Source organism: Staurois parvus, unplaced genomic scaffold (assembly GCF_062004578.1).
Source record: "Staurois parvus isolate SC_StPar_1 unplaced genomic scaffold, SC_StPar_1.0 ptg000520l, whole genome shotgun sequence".
NCBI lineage: Eukaryota > Metazoa > Chordata > Amphibia > Anura > Ranidae > Staurois > Staurois parvus.
Genome location: NW_028318316.1, coordinates 2,272,939 through 2,289,213, shown reverse-complemented (window position 1 = coordinate 2,289,213; position 16,275 = coordinate 2,272,939). Strand labels below are relative to the sequence as shown.

At 40.9% G+C, this 16,275-nt stretch overlaps 1 protein-coding gene across 6 annotated transcripts in view; it reads left to right on the top strand.

Annotated features, from left to right (window-relative positions):
- The window catches only part of BIRC6 (baculoviral IAP repeat containing 6), a 407,575-nt gene that overhangs the window by 167,771 nt on the left and 223,529 nt on the right, over nucleotides 1-16,275 (top strand). For all 6 annotated transcript variants that reach the window (XM_089690190.1, XM_089690188.1, XM_089690192.1 and 3 more), the window contains exons 36-41: nucleotides 4,799-4,982; nucleotides 5,163-5,321; nucleotides 5,873-6,006; nucleotides 9,868-10,021; nucleotides 10,237-10,353; nucleotides 10,735-10,889. In XM_089690190.1, the coding sequence (XP_089546316.1) occupies nucleotides 4,799-4,982; nucleotides 5,163-5,321; nucleotides 5,873-6,006; nucleotides 9,868-10,021; nucleotides 10,237-10,353; nucleotides 10,735-10,889 (903 nt within the window). The remainder of the gene's footprint in view (nucleotides 1-4,798; nucleotides 4,983-5,162; nucleotides 5,322-5,872; nucleotides 6,007-9,867; nucleotides 10,022-10,236; nucleotides 10,354-10,734; nucleotides 10,890-16,275) is intronic.

Sequence of the window (16,275 nt, the reverse complement as noted above, 5' to 3'; positions counted from 1 at the left end):
GGAGAACTGCCTTTTTTTTAACACAATACTTTTCTCTTAATTGTACAGTGCTGGATATGGGACTTGTATTCGTATTATGTGCTTGCTACCTTCAGGTGATTGGACACTGGGGAATAAAAGGTTTGCTGGAAATGCTCCCAGTGCACCCTTATATAACCCCACCCACTTTATGGGACCTCTAGTATTTTTCTAGTGTCCTTTAAAGTGGAGTTTTCCCAATGACAACTTGATAATCAAAAAAAAAAATATTTTATCAAGGAATGTACATTCCTCATTAATAATTATGCTGCAAAAATTAGTGTGTGCTGTGAATTACCTCCAGCATTGTTCCTTTTTCATCTTGGATGCTGCCATTTTGTTGAAGCCCAGAGCCCCTGAGCAGCAGTAAATCTTTAGGCCGTCAGCAAACAGCAGATCAGCCTCTATATTTTCGGCAGTGCTAAAAAAAAAAAAAAATAGAGCAGTTGAGCTTGAGCAGAGCAGGGTGAGGCAGTGTATTACTGGATTTTAAAGTGGAACTTCACCCAAAAGGGGAAGTTCCACTTGTCTGCCTCCTCCACACCCCCCCACCCCCCTTAAGTTTTGGCACTTATTTTTGAGTGGAGACAGGGAGCAGGTATCTGGCTTTGATTGGCGATTGCTGAGCCTTCTGAGACATCACAGGCAGGGCTGCTGTTCAATATCACGGGGCCCCGTACAGCCTACCTGACAGGCCCCACCTCCAGAGAAAATATCAAAATAATTTTTATGGTAAAAATACACTAAGTTTTATTAATGTACACAATCCCAACAAAATTCTTGTTAAATATAAGTGATAAACCTGTACTGAGTTAATAAAGCTCTGTGTGTAATTGAGGTCTTAGGGCTCATTCACATGGGTGACGTGGCCTGTAGAGTGGGAATCGGTGGTTTATGTGGCTGGAGCCGCTTGGAGCTGTTTGTAGACAACCTATGTTACACTATGGAAATGCTGCAGGTCCTAATTTGACAGGAATATAGGTGCAGGTGTACAGCCCTGAACAACAGACAGCATTCAGGGCCACTTCCCCACGCCTGCACACCTGTAAGATTAAATCCTGCTGTGTCCCCATAGTGTGACAGGTGGCTCTGCCCACGTGAACAACCCACTCATTCATGCTGTACAGGCCAGAGGACCTGTGTGAATGTGGCATTTTTGACAATTTTTTTCTTCAGCCCATTAACCACTTGAGCTCCAGAGGATTTACCCCCCTTAATGACCAGGCCTCTTTTTGCTACTCGGCGCTGCACTAATTCAGCTGATAATTGCGCGGTCATGCAATGCTGCACCCAAACGAAATTTACGTCCTTTTTTTCACACAAATAGAGCTTTCTTTCGGTGTAATTTTATCACCTGTGTGCTTTTTATTTTTCACGCTATAAACGAAAAAAGGCCAAAAATTTTGAAGAAAAACAATATTTTTTACTTTCAGCTATAAAAAATATATAGTAAACTCAAAGTTGGTTATAAATTTAGGCCAAAATGTATTCTGCTACATGTTTTTGGTAAAAAAAAATCCCAATAAGTGTATATTGATTGCTTTGTGTGGAAGTTATAGCGTCTACAAACTATGGTATAAATACTGCAATTTACGCCATTTTTCTGCTATACAGCGCTGCGCTAGTTTAACAGACAATTGCGTGGTCATGCAATATGGTACATAAATGAAATTTACATCCTTTTTTTCCCCACAAATTGAGCTTTCTTTCGGTGGTATTTGATCGCCTGTGCAGTTTTTATTTTTTGCGCTATAAAAAAAAAAAGGCTGACAATTTTGAGGAAAAGAAAACAATATTTTGGACTTTTTGCTATAAAACATGTCCAGTAAAAAAAAAATGCAAAAATCAAATTTAGTCATAAATTTCTGCCAAAATGCATTCTGCGACATGTCTTTGCTAAAAAAAAAAAAACCAATACGTGTAAATTAATTGGTTTACGTGAAAGTTATCGTGTTTACAAATGGCGGGAAAGATACTGGGATTTTTAGGGGGTTTTTTTATGCTAATAATGGCAGCGATCAGCGAATTATGGTGGCGATCAGGGACTTGTGGCAGCAACCAGCGACTTATGGCGGGACTGCGGTGGACATTCTGATATTGGGGGGTACTGACTTGGGGTCACTGACATCCCCAAAAACAATACAGTGATCAGTGCAAAAAAAAAAAAACACTGACACTGTACTAATGGCAATGGGGAGGAAGGGGTTAACTTTATTTTGCAGGGAAGGGTTATAGGAGTGAGGGGAGTGTTTTACTAGGGGGCGGGGGTGTGTACTGGATGGGACAAGGCTGATCGAGAAAGAGAAACTGTTCTTTCTCGATCAGCTCATCCTCGAGCTGACAGGGAAGTGACAGACAGCACAGCTACTGCAGCTGTGCTCTCTATCACTGTTTGCCGCCGATCGCCGGGAAACAGCCGCTAAGGAGCGGCTGTGACCCGGCGACTGACATCTGCGGCGGTGATCGGCGGGACAGATAGGGCGGCGGCGTGCCTCGCGCGCGCCCCCTATTTGTTTACAAAACACACGTTTTAAAACGTGGTTTTGCCTGCGAGTGCCGCCCTGCCGCCGTATATGTACAGTGGCTGGGCGGCATGTAGTTAATTTCACACGCTAATGTGTGGGAACATGCAAAAATACTGCAGGCATATTGTTTTAAAAGTGTGTTGCACCTAACCACACAGTAGTGTGGTGCCATGCGTTTTGGTGGCTGTGAATGCATCTGTGTTTACTAGATGTGTGGAGGTGCAATTAAGTATTCTTGGTACCTGCGCACATCTGCAAAGGGCATTTTGTTTCTTTGCTGTGTAGGAAAATGCATGCTTCTTGCATGCGTTTCTGCACCACAAATGATGTGAAAAAGTCCTAAGGACCGGTTCACACTATAGAAATGCAGTCTAGATGTGTTCCGGATGTGTTTTTGCATGCACGTTTTTGACACATTTTTAGCATGTTCCGGTGTGTTTTTGAGGCATTCCAGTTAATTTTTTCCCTCTCTTTCTCTTATTTAATTAAGGATATGTGCATTCCAGTGCGTTTCGGTGTGCTTTTTATGCGTTTTACTGTGTTACAGTACAGTTCTGTGCAGGAAAAATGCAACCTGTTTTTTTTTTTTTTTTTTTTTTCTGCAACTGGAACGCACTGGAATGGCAAACTCTGATGTGAACTGTGATATTGACAACCATATCACCTACTTTCTGTGCGTATTGGATGCAGAAAAAATAGCAACTGAAACACATGTAGTGTGAACTGGCCCTAAAGGTTATTATAGGTAAGGGAACGGGACTGACCAGGAATTGTGAATTCAATCAGACTAGTGGCGAGATACAATTAGGAATCTTATATTAATGCGAGATCTGAGCTGTAGGTGATAGGAAATGAGACACATGAGCAGTGATCTATAGATTTGCAGAGCTGTCCAGTCTATGCTGGGTGGCATCTGGGGGGGGGGGGGGGGTCAGCACTTCCTGACTCTAAAACATGAAGAATATTTAACCACTAGCCTACAGGGCACTTATACCCCCTTCCTGCCCAGACCAATTTTCAGCTTTCAGCGCTGTCGCACCTCCTGGGTTTTATTTTTTGCTAAACAAATCAAAAACTGAAAATTTTGAAAAAAAAATGTTTTCTTTGTTATAAAATTTTGTCAGTAAGTGATTTTTCTCCTTCACTGATGTGCTCTAATAAGGCTGCACTGGTAGGTGGCACTGATGAGGAGGCACTGGTAGGTGGCACTGATGGGTATTGACAAGCATCACTGGTGGGCACTGAAACGCAGCACTCATATATGTCACTGTTGGGCGGCACTGACTGTCACTGTTGGGCGGCACTGACTGTCACTGTTGGGCGGCACTGACTGGCGGCACTGGCAGGTGGCATTGATGGGCACTGACAAGTGGCACTGCTGGGGCTACACTGATAATCAGGGCACACTGATCATCAGTGCCCTGATGATCAGTGTAAATGTCCCCTCTGGGTAATGCTGCTTACCGGCTCTCCCCTCCTCACGAGCTGTCAGCGTGACAGCTTGTGAGGAGAGAAATGGCGATAACCGGCATTTCCTTATGTACATGCGATCAGCTGTAATTGGACACTGCTGATCACATGACAGAGCCAACGTCTTCGGCTCTTTCCATTGATCGGTGATCCACTGTGCCCCAGGGACACAGCGCACCAGCGATCGCCACGCTGCGCGCCCCTGAGGTCATGCATGTGAGATTAGAGTGGAAGGACGTCATATGACATCCTCCCAGAGCAAGAGAACAACCTTTCACCCGCCATTTCCTTATATGGCGGGCGGGAGGTGGTTAAACAAATGATTGCATAAAAAAGAAAAGTGTCCAAGCCAGATCATGTGACAGACCTCGCCTTCAATCATAGAGTTCTCTACAGTGTTTAGCAGAGAGAATGCAGTGAGACAACATTGGGTCAACACTACTGCCTATATTTTATCACCTGGATGCAAAATGTATAAGATATTCTTAATTTTTTATCTGTAGTACTATGAATTATGAGTTCTGAGCAGGAAAACTCCTGCCAAGCAAGGGTGGGTATGGAGAAAATGTAAGTCTGTTTTTGTTTTCAAAAGCCCCTTTAACATTTCATTTCTGTTCAGTCTTTCAGGTCTCAACCTGTTGCATTAGACTGCATTCTATTTATCTTCAGCCTGCCCAGAGCTGGTGGCCTTAGTATGAAATAACGGAACATTTTAAAATTTTGTATTTTTTTTTTTCCAATTATGCTACCTTGCAAACTTATGCACTCTTCTTGAAATTTAACAGGTACTTGCTAGGATAGCCAATGCTACCCGCCCCACCATTCATTTGTGTGAAGTAGTGAATGAGCAGCAGTTGGAAAGGCTTTTGTTGTTGTTGGTTGGTACAGACTTCAACAGAGGAGACATCTCTTGGGGTGGTGCCTGGGCACAATACTCTCTGACCTGCATGCTCCAGGATATTTTGGCAGGTATAGTAGTAGTTTTTTTTTTTTAGCTGAATTTCTCATGTGTCTCTTTTGCAACACTGCTGCATAGTTGAAGAGTTAAAAGCTCACATAATAAAACGAAAAAAAAATAAATGTTAGAAGTATTTCTCTTGAGTGGCTTTTACAAATATCAGTTTCTATCACTGTAATTGTATTTGGCAGGAGAGCTATTGGCCCCTATAGCAGCTGAAGCCCTTGAGGAAGGTGCCATGGGAGAGGAAGCTGGTGCCTCGGCTGGAGACTCTGATGACTCCTTACAACAGTCCTCTGTCATACCATTGGTGGAAACCGTGGATGAGCCTTTAACACCCGACATCACAGGTACGCAGAAAGCTTATAAACAGGATAAGGTTTATAAAATGTGTGTAGTATCGCTGCAAGATAGATTGAAATAGCTTTATTTTTAATATTATTTGTGTTGTCGTATTGGCATTTAGGTAGGTTGTTTATCTTTTTTAATTATTGTCATTCGTAATATTTTTATTTCTATTTTTTTGTTTTGTAATATAATTTTACAGCAAAAATTGTCTGCTTGGCAAATATAGAGTTTACATTGATAAGGATCTAGTTCTGACACTATAGCTTATAGTTTTATTTTATAACATTTTCTGTAAGCACAGACAGAGCTGTACACTTAAAATGAGAAGTAGTTGCAGTCTGCCATTGCAGTACAAATAGGCTAATAAAAGTCATGATTTATTAATAATCGTTAAAGCCTTGAGGTTGGTATTTGGTTACCACTTTACATGCTATTTAATGCAAAGTATGAAAGCACAGCCTTAAAATTGCCCAGTAAACGCCCTCATGGCCCAGATTTTTAGGTGGCAGACATAAGTGCTTGGCAGTATTAAAGCTGTTTTCATCACCCAAAGGTGCTCCTCCTCTATCATCTTTGGATAAAGATAAAGAAATTGACCTTGAATTACTGCAAGACCTGATGGAAGTTGATATTGATCCTTTAGATATTGATTTGGAGAAAGATCCCCTCGCTGCCAAAGTCTTCAAGGTATGGCATATAACTATTATGAAACATTTTTTGCATGGTTTCGTATTCATGACCATAGTCCTATTATAGTGCCTAGTAAAAATGTGTGGTTTGGATCTCTTCATTTATACAACTTGTTTAGTTTTACAAAGATAAAATGTGTTAATCTGAATTTATGACAGTGGGTTTATGGGTTCTGCATCTACTGACTTTTTTCAAGCTGCAAGATGCCAGGCTGTAATCCTTCATTTCAGGCTTCATTGGTTAGTGAATAATTTACCTAGAAGTTCCAACTTTACAGCCTGCCTGCTTTTTATGGGTCAGATACATAATAGCACAGACAGGTATGAGAACAACAGCCTTGTAATTTGCATCTTTTACAAACACATTGACAGAGCTTATGTTACTGTGGTGACAGAAAGTCACTCTGTACGGCAATCATACAGTCACAGCAAACTTTTATGGCTTTAAAAGCTACCTCTGAGCAAAACCTGTAGTTTTGTTTTTGAGTCGGTGTCCGTGAGCTGAAATCTGTTTTGGAATTAAGTTCCCATGTTAACATGTTAATCCATACATCAGTCTTCTGCACATTTTACAATGAATTCTCATAATTCTCTGTTATTATTTTGGGGTATACAGCCTATTGGTGGTAAATGCCCTGCCTATAGGAGATTGGACACACAACAAAGTTTGCTTGCTTTATAATGGCACAGGGACTGTGAAAGGTAGATGTTTGGGAAACTTTCAGGTCCAGTCTTCCTTGGTTAGCTTCGGTTTGTTTGTTTTGCCTTTTTTTGTCCCTCTTTTTTTTTATGTCCCTCTTTTTTTTTATGTTTAGGCTTTGTGAAAACGGTTTAAGATCAGAATAGATCGTAAACTTTAACTTGTAACTGGCATTTTGGCAAGTTATCTTACCCCCCTCTCTAGCCGATGGCTGTTGTCGTCTCTCCCATCACTGATTCCCTGCAGCTTCTTTTTCCTTTACTACTGTGCCCAAATCTTTCTTGGATGTCCCTTAACTTTAATTGTTGTACAGGGATTGTGAGTTCACTCCTTGGGTGCCTATTTTAAAGACAACCCAAGCAGTAGCTTGGTCTACCCATTTAATTGTTAGATTGCTTGCAGTATATTTACTAGCCTGTCTTTTTCCCAAGATTTTTCTTCACTCAAGACTTCATCTATGCACTGCTGAATGCAACTTGTTATGCAGCTATCTGGATCTGATAATCCTTGGAGGTTGTACCTGGACCCTGCTGGACCTGAAGATTGCAGAGCTACTTGGAAATGTGCCCTTGGGCACTGGGCTCAGCCGATGGTGATATCCAGTGATTTGCATTTTGTGTTAGTCACCCCCAGAGTGCTCTCCAGGTTCAGAGCCATGGCACTGCCTTTTGTGTGCCAGTATTTGACTTTTATTAGTATGTCACATGACACTGATCATCAGGAGCTACTACATTAATTCTTACTGGCACATATACATTCATTCTTAATGGCACCCACACACATCTTAACCTGCAAACCTTAAATGTGGTGGCTGCTTTATTTATTTATTTATTTGTCTTTTTACAATCCGTTCATCTGGCCAGGCAAACAACTGCCTTACAGTGTCTCCAATCAGAATTGAGGAGCGATGGATTAAGCTTTGGTCAGCAGCATTGTCAACCTTGGGAGAGTTAATGGCTTTGATCAACCATAAGGATGTGTACTTGCACATACTGATTTTCCTTCCACACCAGCATTTTCTTAACTTTGCATTAAAGGACTGTCCTGTTTAGTTTGTGAACCTTCCCTTGAGCTTCTCAAGTTTTCACGAAGGTCTTGCCTCATTGGACACAAGTGACGCCATGGGACCTTCCCTTGGCCCCAAAAACTGCCTTTTGATCCCTGTGACAGATTTCACCCAGAAAGTAGTTTTCCTGGTGGCAGTTACCTCTGGCAGAAAGGTTTCAAAGCTGGCCACTTTGTCTTGTAATGAGTCCTTATTGGTGTTGCACAGTAGCAAGGTGGTCTGAAGACCATACGCTTCCTTTTTGCTTAAAGATATATCTGAATACTTCTCAAATGAGAATATTATTCTGTTCTCTCATTTTCCTCCATTCTTTGAATGTACTGCAGGTAGCTATAGCATCCACCCAAAAATCGAACTCGTTTTTTATCTTGCTCGAGGGAACTAAGAAGGGTTTTCCTGCCTTGTGATCCATTAATACCAGGTGAATTTACCAGGTGCCTCTATACCCTGATAGGGGAAGAAGCTGCCTTTTCTGGTTAAAGCTTATTTTACTTGATCTATTAGCACATCTTGGGTGTTTCAGCATCAAGCTTTTGTTGCACAGCCTTGTAAGGATGCTACCTAGTTTTCAGTTCACACATTTACTAAGTTCTGCCAGGTTGATATTCCGAGACCGCTGCTGAAGTCCATTTTGGCTGCAGTAAGTTGCAGGTTGCCATTTGAGGTCCATTTTGCCTTTGTTTGGGGGTCTCTTGGCAGGGTTGTTGCTGCCATGTTACCTTTGCCTCATTTTGGCAAGTCCAGTTCATTAGGATTTAAAGACCTGTGTCCTGTACTGTAGGTATGATTGGATTTTTTTTTTTTACAAACCTGTAAATTATTTTTTGAAATATAGTCCAGGACACAAGACCTTCCTCTCTTGTTTGTTACAAGACCTGGGGGTTGCATAGTGATGAGAGGGGTTTTATGCGGGAGGGCTAAAAATTCGAGTGGATTTGCCAGTGTCCAATGACCGGAAGGTACTGCATATAACCCATATGTTATGATCTTAAGATCTGTGTCCTGTAATGGTAAGTAAAAGAAAATCCAGTTTTCTTGCTGATTTGAGGGACGCAAACCCACTGTTGCCTGATTTTTTTTTTTTATGCCTGCACAATTATTTATACCACTTTGGGCTTCATGTATTTTTTAGTACAAGCTTAAAAGCCTATGCATTTTGTTGATTTTAGCGCCTAGAAAAGGACCAATTTTGTTTGGTGTCCAAACTCCTGTTGACAGGGCACACATCTTTATGAAGTTCTTCAATGAATTTGGGGAGAAGGGGTTTTTATGTAAGTACACAAAAACCTTTTGGCCAATTTAACTGGGTACACACTCTCCAAACATTTTCGGCCAGTGTGTACAGCTGTCTATCTGACAGAAGCTGGTCTAATGACTGTTTTTTGTCAAAGGGACATGCTGGGATAACGGCATCTGATCAGTAAACTCTTCATGAGGGGGCAGGAGAACCTCCCCAATTTCAAAATTTAATAGAACAGCAAGGGGGATCACCACACCAACATCGTTTGTTATCAGTGTGTTCCCAGCTTAAGATCCATTGTTTAAATGATTATGGTGTTCTGTGTATAGAAACAGATGGGGAGTGCGTTTTCAGATAATCTGTGCACTAAATGCACTCATACAGAGAGAACTGATCATGCTTGACGCATCACACACTATCTTTGGACAAATAAAATTAGAGTACTTCTACACCAGTATTTAATGAACTTCTACCATCTACAGTTGTTTTCCTTATCAATATCCACTCAACTAATATGCATTGTTGAATTTTTATCACACCATTTTATGCATATACAAAGTTACCTGGAAAACATGAACTGTTTTTGTGACTTGCCAGCAGGTTTGGTAAACACAGTGTAAATGTTGATAGCATAATAGTGCCAAATTGAGCAACGTATTTCAAGCTAATACCACTTTGTCCTGTAATCAGACATTAGATGTGTAGCATGCCTCATAATGCCAGTAATTTGACCTATCATAGAGTTCTCACTGACCTGGCAGACTTTGACAAGATTTGTTTCTGTGGCTATTTATAGTGGTTTAAGATGTTTTGTTCATATCCAATCAGAGCTTTCTCCTTTTTTCACCAAAAGCCAATCAGCAGCACTTGGTATGATTATTGGGGCACTGACTATACCACCTACAATTACAACCCTTACATCGGAGGTGTTGGAATTCCGGTGGCTAAACCAGCAGCCACTATTGAAAAGAATGGTACACAGACAGTGACAGTATCTGTATCTCAAGGTAAGCCTTTTATCAAATGTTTGGATGTCTAGGTATACAATTTAAAAAAGTAGAAAGACACTTGGCAACGTTTTAACTGAACGGTTTTTATCTTTCTGATAGGCTCCTGTTAATATTACTTTTTTTTTTTTTTTTTTTAAATCTGTCTCTAAACAAATTTATTTCTGGACATGTATTTTTAAATATTAATTATATTTAACAATTTTTATTCATAGCTTTAGATGCTCGTTTGGAGGTTGGCCTTGAACAGCAAGCAGAATTGATGTTGAAGATGATGTCCACACTTGAAGCAGATTCAATTCTACAAGCACTGACCAATTCATCTCCAACATGTATGCATATAACAGACAAACTGCTATAAGTTTGCACTGTACTTATATACTAACATAGCATTCTAGCATAAAATGCTTACTTTATTGAATATCATTGATGGACGGTCCTATCTCATTCACTGTAATGTATAAGCAAATTGCACAAAATGGCAGTGCAGTAAACCGTTTTCTTGCAGTGTAATATTAAGTTGCTTATAGTGGATTGTTAGCATGAACAGTTTGTAGTTTTGAAGACTCAATCTTTCCTTCTCTAAAGTCTACATATTAGCCCTGTGTATACTTTATCTTCTGTTTTTAGAGATATTGTCTTGCTGATTGGTAATTGATGAGCTGTAGTAGTATGACCTGATGTTTGAATATAGTTTTCTTTCTTTTCCTTAGTATCCCAGCCTTCCAGTGGTACAGACGACTCATTGTTACGGGGGCTACATGCAGCTAGTCAGACAAGCCAGCTTATTGTTCAGTCGTCTTCCATTCCTATGCTGAGTGCCTGTTTCAACAAGCTCTTTTCTATGCTGCAAGTGCATCATGTTCAGGTAGAGCACCTTTTATTACAATATATTTAGTATTGATCCACTGCATCTTTAGCACAGAACATACATTCCACATTAATAATTATGCTAGCAAACTTAGTGTGTGCTGTAAATTAGCTCCAGCATTGTTCCTGTTTCTTCTGGCTGAAGACCTCTCCCCCATTACCAGGGAAACCACTCTTAACTAGTTTACTATTTTCTAATTCTTTGATCAACTGTTTGCTGGCTTCTAATAACAATAGAAGCAATGCAATATTTGTAAATCCTTGGGAACCAGACCTGGACCTCATGTCGTGGGGGCGCCCGTAATGTTGTTTAGGGCACCAGATCCTGCATGATTGCACACCATGGCACTTTGTACTCAGGGTGTTATACAGGTAGAGGGTTGTGGTCAGTCCTTAAGGAACCCAGAGCCTGAAGATCCCTCCAGAAGGTATGCCTACCATGATGGACAAAGACAGGACAAGTAAGAGAGGGTTACCTTGTATCTTTGAATGTTACTAATGTAAGAAAACTGGGAAGGACTGTGTATGAAATGTATTCACTTTTACAGGGCAACATTTTCAAACTTGGTGCTAAAGTTCAACCACTCAGTGCTTACTCTCAGTTAGATGACCAGGTGTTTTATCACACCACAGTTCGTACACTTTAGCACCAATTCCATCTGGAGCCCTTTATAAGGTACTTGGGGCTTCCTACCGCCCTTTTTGTCTTGAAAACTTTGCTACACCTCAATCTGCACCAGGGTTGTTGCTTTAAAAACCTTTACAAGTTACCATTTTACAGTTAAACATAATCTCTGGCCCCTTCCGAGCCCTGTAAAAGTTATCGGGCACACGCACTGTGCACCCAATTCGGCGACTCCATCCTGAATTTGGAGTGTGCATCCCCTGGATGGGACGATAGGTTTTGGGAGTCTGTAAAGCATTCGTCCACGTTCCATAACTGTCTCCTTCTACCAGCTGCTACAAACTTGGCCTATCAACTTAAATCCTGATGGGAGGCAAATGTGGGGGAGTTGGAGGATGAAGCCTGGGAAGAGGTGCTAGACTCATGTAAGGCGGTCTCTCCAAAGTTGTCAGACAGCCTTACTCTTTTGTACATACTTTATAGAACATACCTGACTCCTATTCGTTTATCTAGATATCCACTACAATATAGTCCACTTTGTCCTAGGTGTGGGGCTGCCAATGGCACCTTTTACTATCTCCTTTTGGTCCTGCTCTGTTCAGTTGTATTGGGTTCAGGTGGTCACGTTTTTACATGATAAAAAGGGCTTCCCTCTTACCCTATGACCTGAGCAGTGTTTACTGAGCTTGTTTCCTGTCTTAGAGAGTGATAAATGTCATAGTCCTTTCCTGCCAGAAACTCTTTTTATGGCCAGAATTTTAATTGCCAGAACTTGGCTCCGTGCATCAACGCCAACCATACACAACTGGGTGGCTGCAAGAAATAGTACGTTACCATATAAGAAAGTTATCTGCACACAGAGGATGTCCTGCTAAATATCACAAAATATGGGATAAATGGCTATATTCCACTGCAACCAGTGATGGGGATGATAATGAGGACTTATGATGCTGTTATCTTCAGATGTTATTGTTTTGTTCCCATCTGCCTTAAATAATTTTCATGGTTCAGACCTGGGTCTGCTGTTTACTTTTTTGGTGTAGAGAAATATGACACTCACTGTGACTTTAGATTGCATATGATGTACCTCCTATTTCCAACTGTACCGACTCACTTTGCAATATACATTTGTTTTGTGATTCACCTGAATATGCAGCGTGGGCTTCTCCACAGCTTTAACATAAAAATAGTGCAGCGCTAAAAGTAGTGACAATAAGACAAATAAAAGTCCACTAAAAGTCTTGGTCATATGGACGTGTCCAGTGACAAATGAGGATTCAGAATTGGTGATCCGTGTGGAAACGGCTGAAAAACGCACTCACCAGAAGTAAGACACATAAACGCAGTGTGCATCTAGAGCTCATGGATCCTCAATCCAGAGGGGAGTAAAGCTGGTCCGGTTACAGGAATGGTGAATCCCTCCTCTGTGGATGCAGCAACAGATCCTCCTTCTCTCGATTAGGTGTAGAATTCCAAGATCAAGATTCTGCAAGCAAAAGCTCCTTAAGAGCAGCTCATTGGCTCCCCAACTATCTTAATTTGCATTAAGCAAACTCTACTCACACTTTGGCGTCACGAGACACCACAATTGTGGTGTCTCGTGACGCCAAAGTGTGAGTAGAGTTGCGTAAGACAGAGCATCGGCAAATCAGAACACTAGATCTGCTTAATGCAAATTAAGATAGTTGGGGAGCCAATGAGCTGCTCTTAAGGAGCTTTTGCTTGCAGAATCTTGATCTTGGAATTCTACACCTAATCGAGAGAAGGAGGATCTGTTGCTGCATCCACAGAGGAGGGATTCACCATTCCTGTAACCGGACCAGCTTTACTCCCCTCTGGATTGAGGATCCATGAGCTCTAGATGCACACTGCGTTTATGTGTCTTACTTCTGCTGAGTGCGTTTTTCAGCCGTTTCCACACGGATCACCAATTCTGAATCCTCATTTGTCACTGGACACGTTCATATGACCAAGACTTTTAGTGGACTTTTATTTGTCTTATTGTCACTACTTTTAGCGCTGCACTATTTTTATGTTATTTCATTTAAGTTTATATTGGTTGCTTAGAGTGCTCAGCCGCTTTCAGGATTAGCGCTCACTGCTGTTTTTTTCTATACCATTCTCCACAGCTTTACTTATGGAATTTGTCATTGTGCTGTTTTTGATCTCGTATGAGTTATCATACTGCATTGTGTTCTTTTAAAAAAAAATTTGCTTGTTTAATAAAAAAAACGTGATTGGACAGCTGTGAAGCTGGTCATATCACTTATTTTTTAGCCAGTCATTGGCAGAAGAAAACCGTACCAAAATGATGGCTGGGCTGTACCTGCATCCTGCTGGTATAACTACTTCCAGGATGTGTATATATACATACACTGGACAGGAAGTGGTTAAACGTTTGTCTTCGATTTGGCCCCTCACTGCAATTTCTGTCTTTCAAAATGCAGCTAACTGTACTAGAGCAATGAATAACCAACACACAAAGAATAAGAGAGGGTAGAGGTTCATAAATATACTGTATCACCCAATATATGGTTTCTGCCCAGTAACCAAAAAACATGCTTACAAAAGAGGGGGTTGTGAAAAGAGATTCACAAAAAAGTGGTTACATCATGGACAGAATGCGATACTCAGAATAATTCCCAAAAATAATACTTTATTGCACAATAATTATAGACAATAGGGTAAATACCCTGGTTCACCATCACCTCAGTATGAGATAATACAAAAAGACCTAAAATCACATAAAAGCAACATCAAGACCGGTCTTATTCATTAATGTGCTGCATATGTAATGACAGAAACCTGTCTAGTACATTTGCAGTACCAACACATTGGTTACACCACCAGTAGGGGGTGTGTCAAAAAATTGTACCCTCAGGTATAGTGTACTATACAATGCTATGCAATAATGGCTGATAGCAGGCACCATATATTAATAACAAAATTACCCATAACCCAATCAAGGCAATGTGGGTGAAAAATTTAAAATATATGTAGGGATTCGAATGCTCCTATAATAACAGGATGATTGTAATACAGCCTCTATTCAGGGCATGAGTGAGTGGTGAACATGTACAAATTCACAGTGGACATGTCCATATAATTAGATGCAGAGTCAGTCATGAAAGAATCACTGTTGGTACCCTTAATAATATGAAGATGATAAAGATGGCAGGGCCCTGCTTCAAGGTGTTTCTTCGCCGCAACGTGCGGGCTATAGACCACCTTAATATAAATGATAGTATGAAACCTGCTGGCTCCTCCGTCTCTTGTAATGTATAAATGGTGCCTTGCACCTAGATAGTGAATCATATTGTCCCCATCCTGCAATAAATTGATGACAAATGGACAGTCAATCAATATGTATTCTTGCTGATGTATGTATAGAGTGGCGAGTTAACGCCTTTTCGTCTAACTGTGTGACAGTTCACTCTCCACCCGAGCCATAGGTGATACTTTCTGGAAGGTTCCTCTGTCTGGATTACCAGGCATAGTCCCGGGGACAGCTGCCACCATCGGGACTGTAAATGGCGGGCTCCGTTCTCCCTTTGGTGCCTGTGCAGCTTTGCACAACTCGTGGCCCACAAATATGGCCGTTTCCCTGCTGATCAGCGTGTATGGCGCCAATACGTGTGACCGGAAGTGACGTATCTGACGTATGACGTCAACGCGTTTTTACGATTGGCGTATCTCACTTGGCTTCGTCAGGACCAATAAGACATCTGCCTTTCAGCTTCCTATTTATACTGGGCTCAATACCGCCCATAAATGCAAATCCGTTGCTGGCAATCATTCTCAATGGGAAAAAGAGCTAATTACTTAGCAAGACAGATGGTCATATAGTTCAAGTAAAAGAGTAGACACCTGGGCACACCGAGAGGGATGAAACATTTCCTACTTTCTTGTGTCATTAAGAGGGATCAAATGTTTGCCACTAAACTTCCCACAAGGTGGCGCTGCTAGTTTATAATTTTACACAATTAGCTATTTTTCTAAAAATACTCGGAGATCACACTCAATGTTTAACCCTTTTGGAAATAAAGTATCAAGTTTATAGATCCAATATTTATCACGTTTTAATAGTTCTCTATCAAAGTCACCTCTCTTCTGTGGGAAATTTAGTGCATAAATACCTTTCACTTTTGTACCCTCTAATTTACCTCCATGGCATTTAGTATAATGCTGAGCTAAATTGCTTTCGGGGTCATTGGACCTAATATCTCTAAAGTGTTCACCTATTCGCACCTTAAGCTGCCTTTTAGTCTTACCAATATACATTTTTTTACATGGACAGGTCAACATATAGAGTACTCTGGCCGTGGAACAATTTGTAAGACTTTGAATTTTAAAGTGAGCTCTATTATTAGAATCAGAAAAAATGTCTGTGCGATCCACAAATTTACAAATTTGACACTTTCACCATCTATACATCCCTTTTGTACGTGACTTCAGCCATGTTGGTTGAACATGACACTGGACAGGAAGTGGTTAAAGGTTTGTCTTAGATCAGGCCCCCCACTGCAATTTCTGTCTTTCAAAATGCAGCTAACTGTACTAGGGCAATGAATAACCAACACACTCCTATATCCAGGACCATGCTTTAAGTGAACAATTACAAAAATTACCTCCCCCTGCCCTTTTCTTTCTTGTGGATGCCCTAGCACATGTAATGACACAAATGTCCTTAATGTCTCTAATCTCCATTCCAATCAACAGAATATTTTGGCTCAAAGCCTGGACAGTTTAAGCTGCCTGT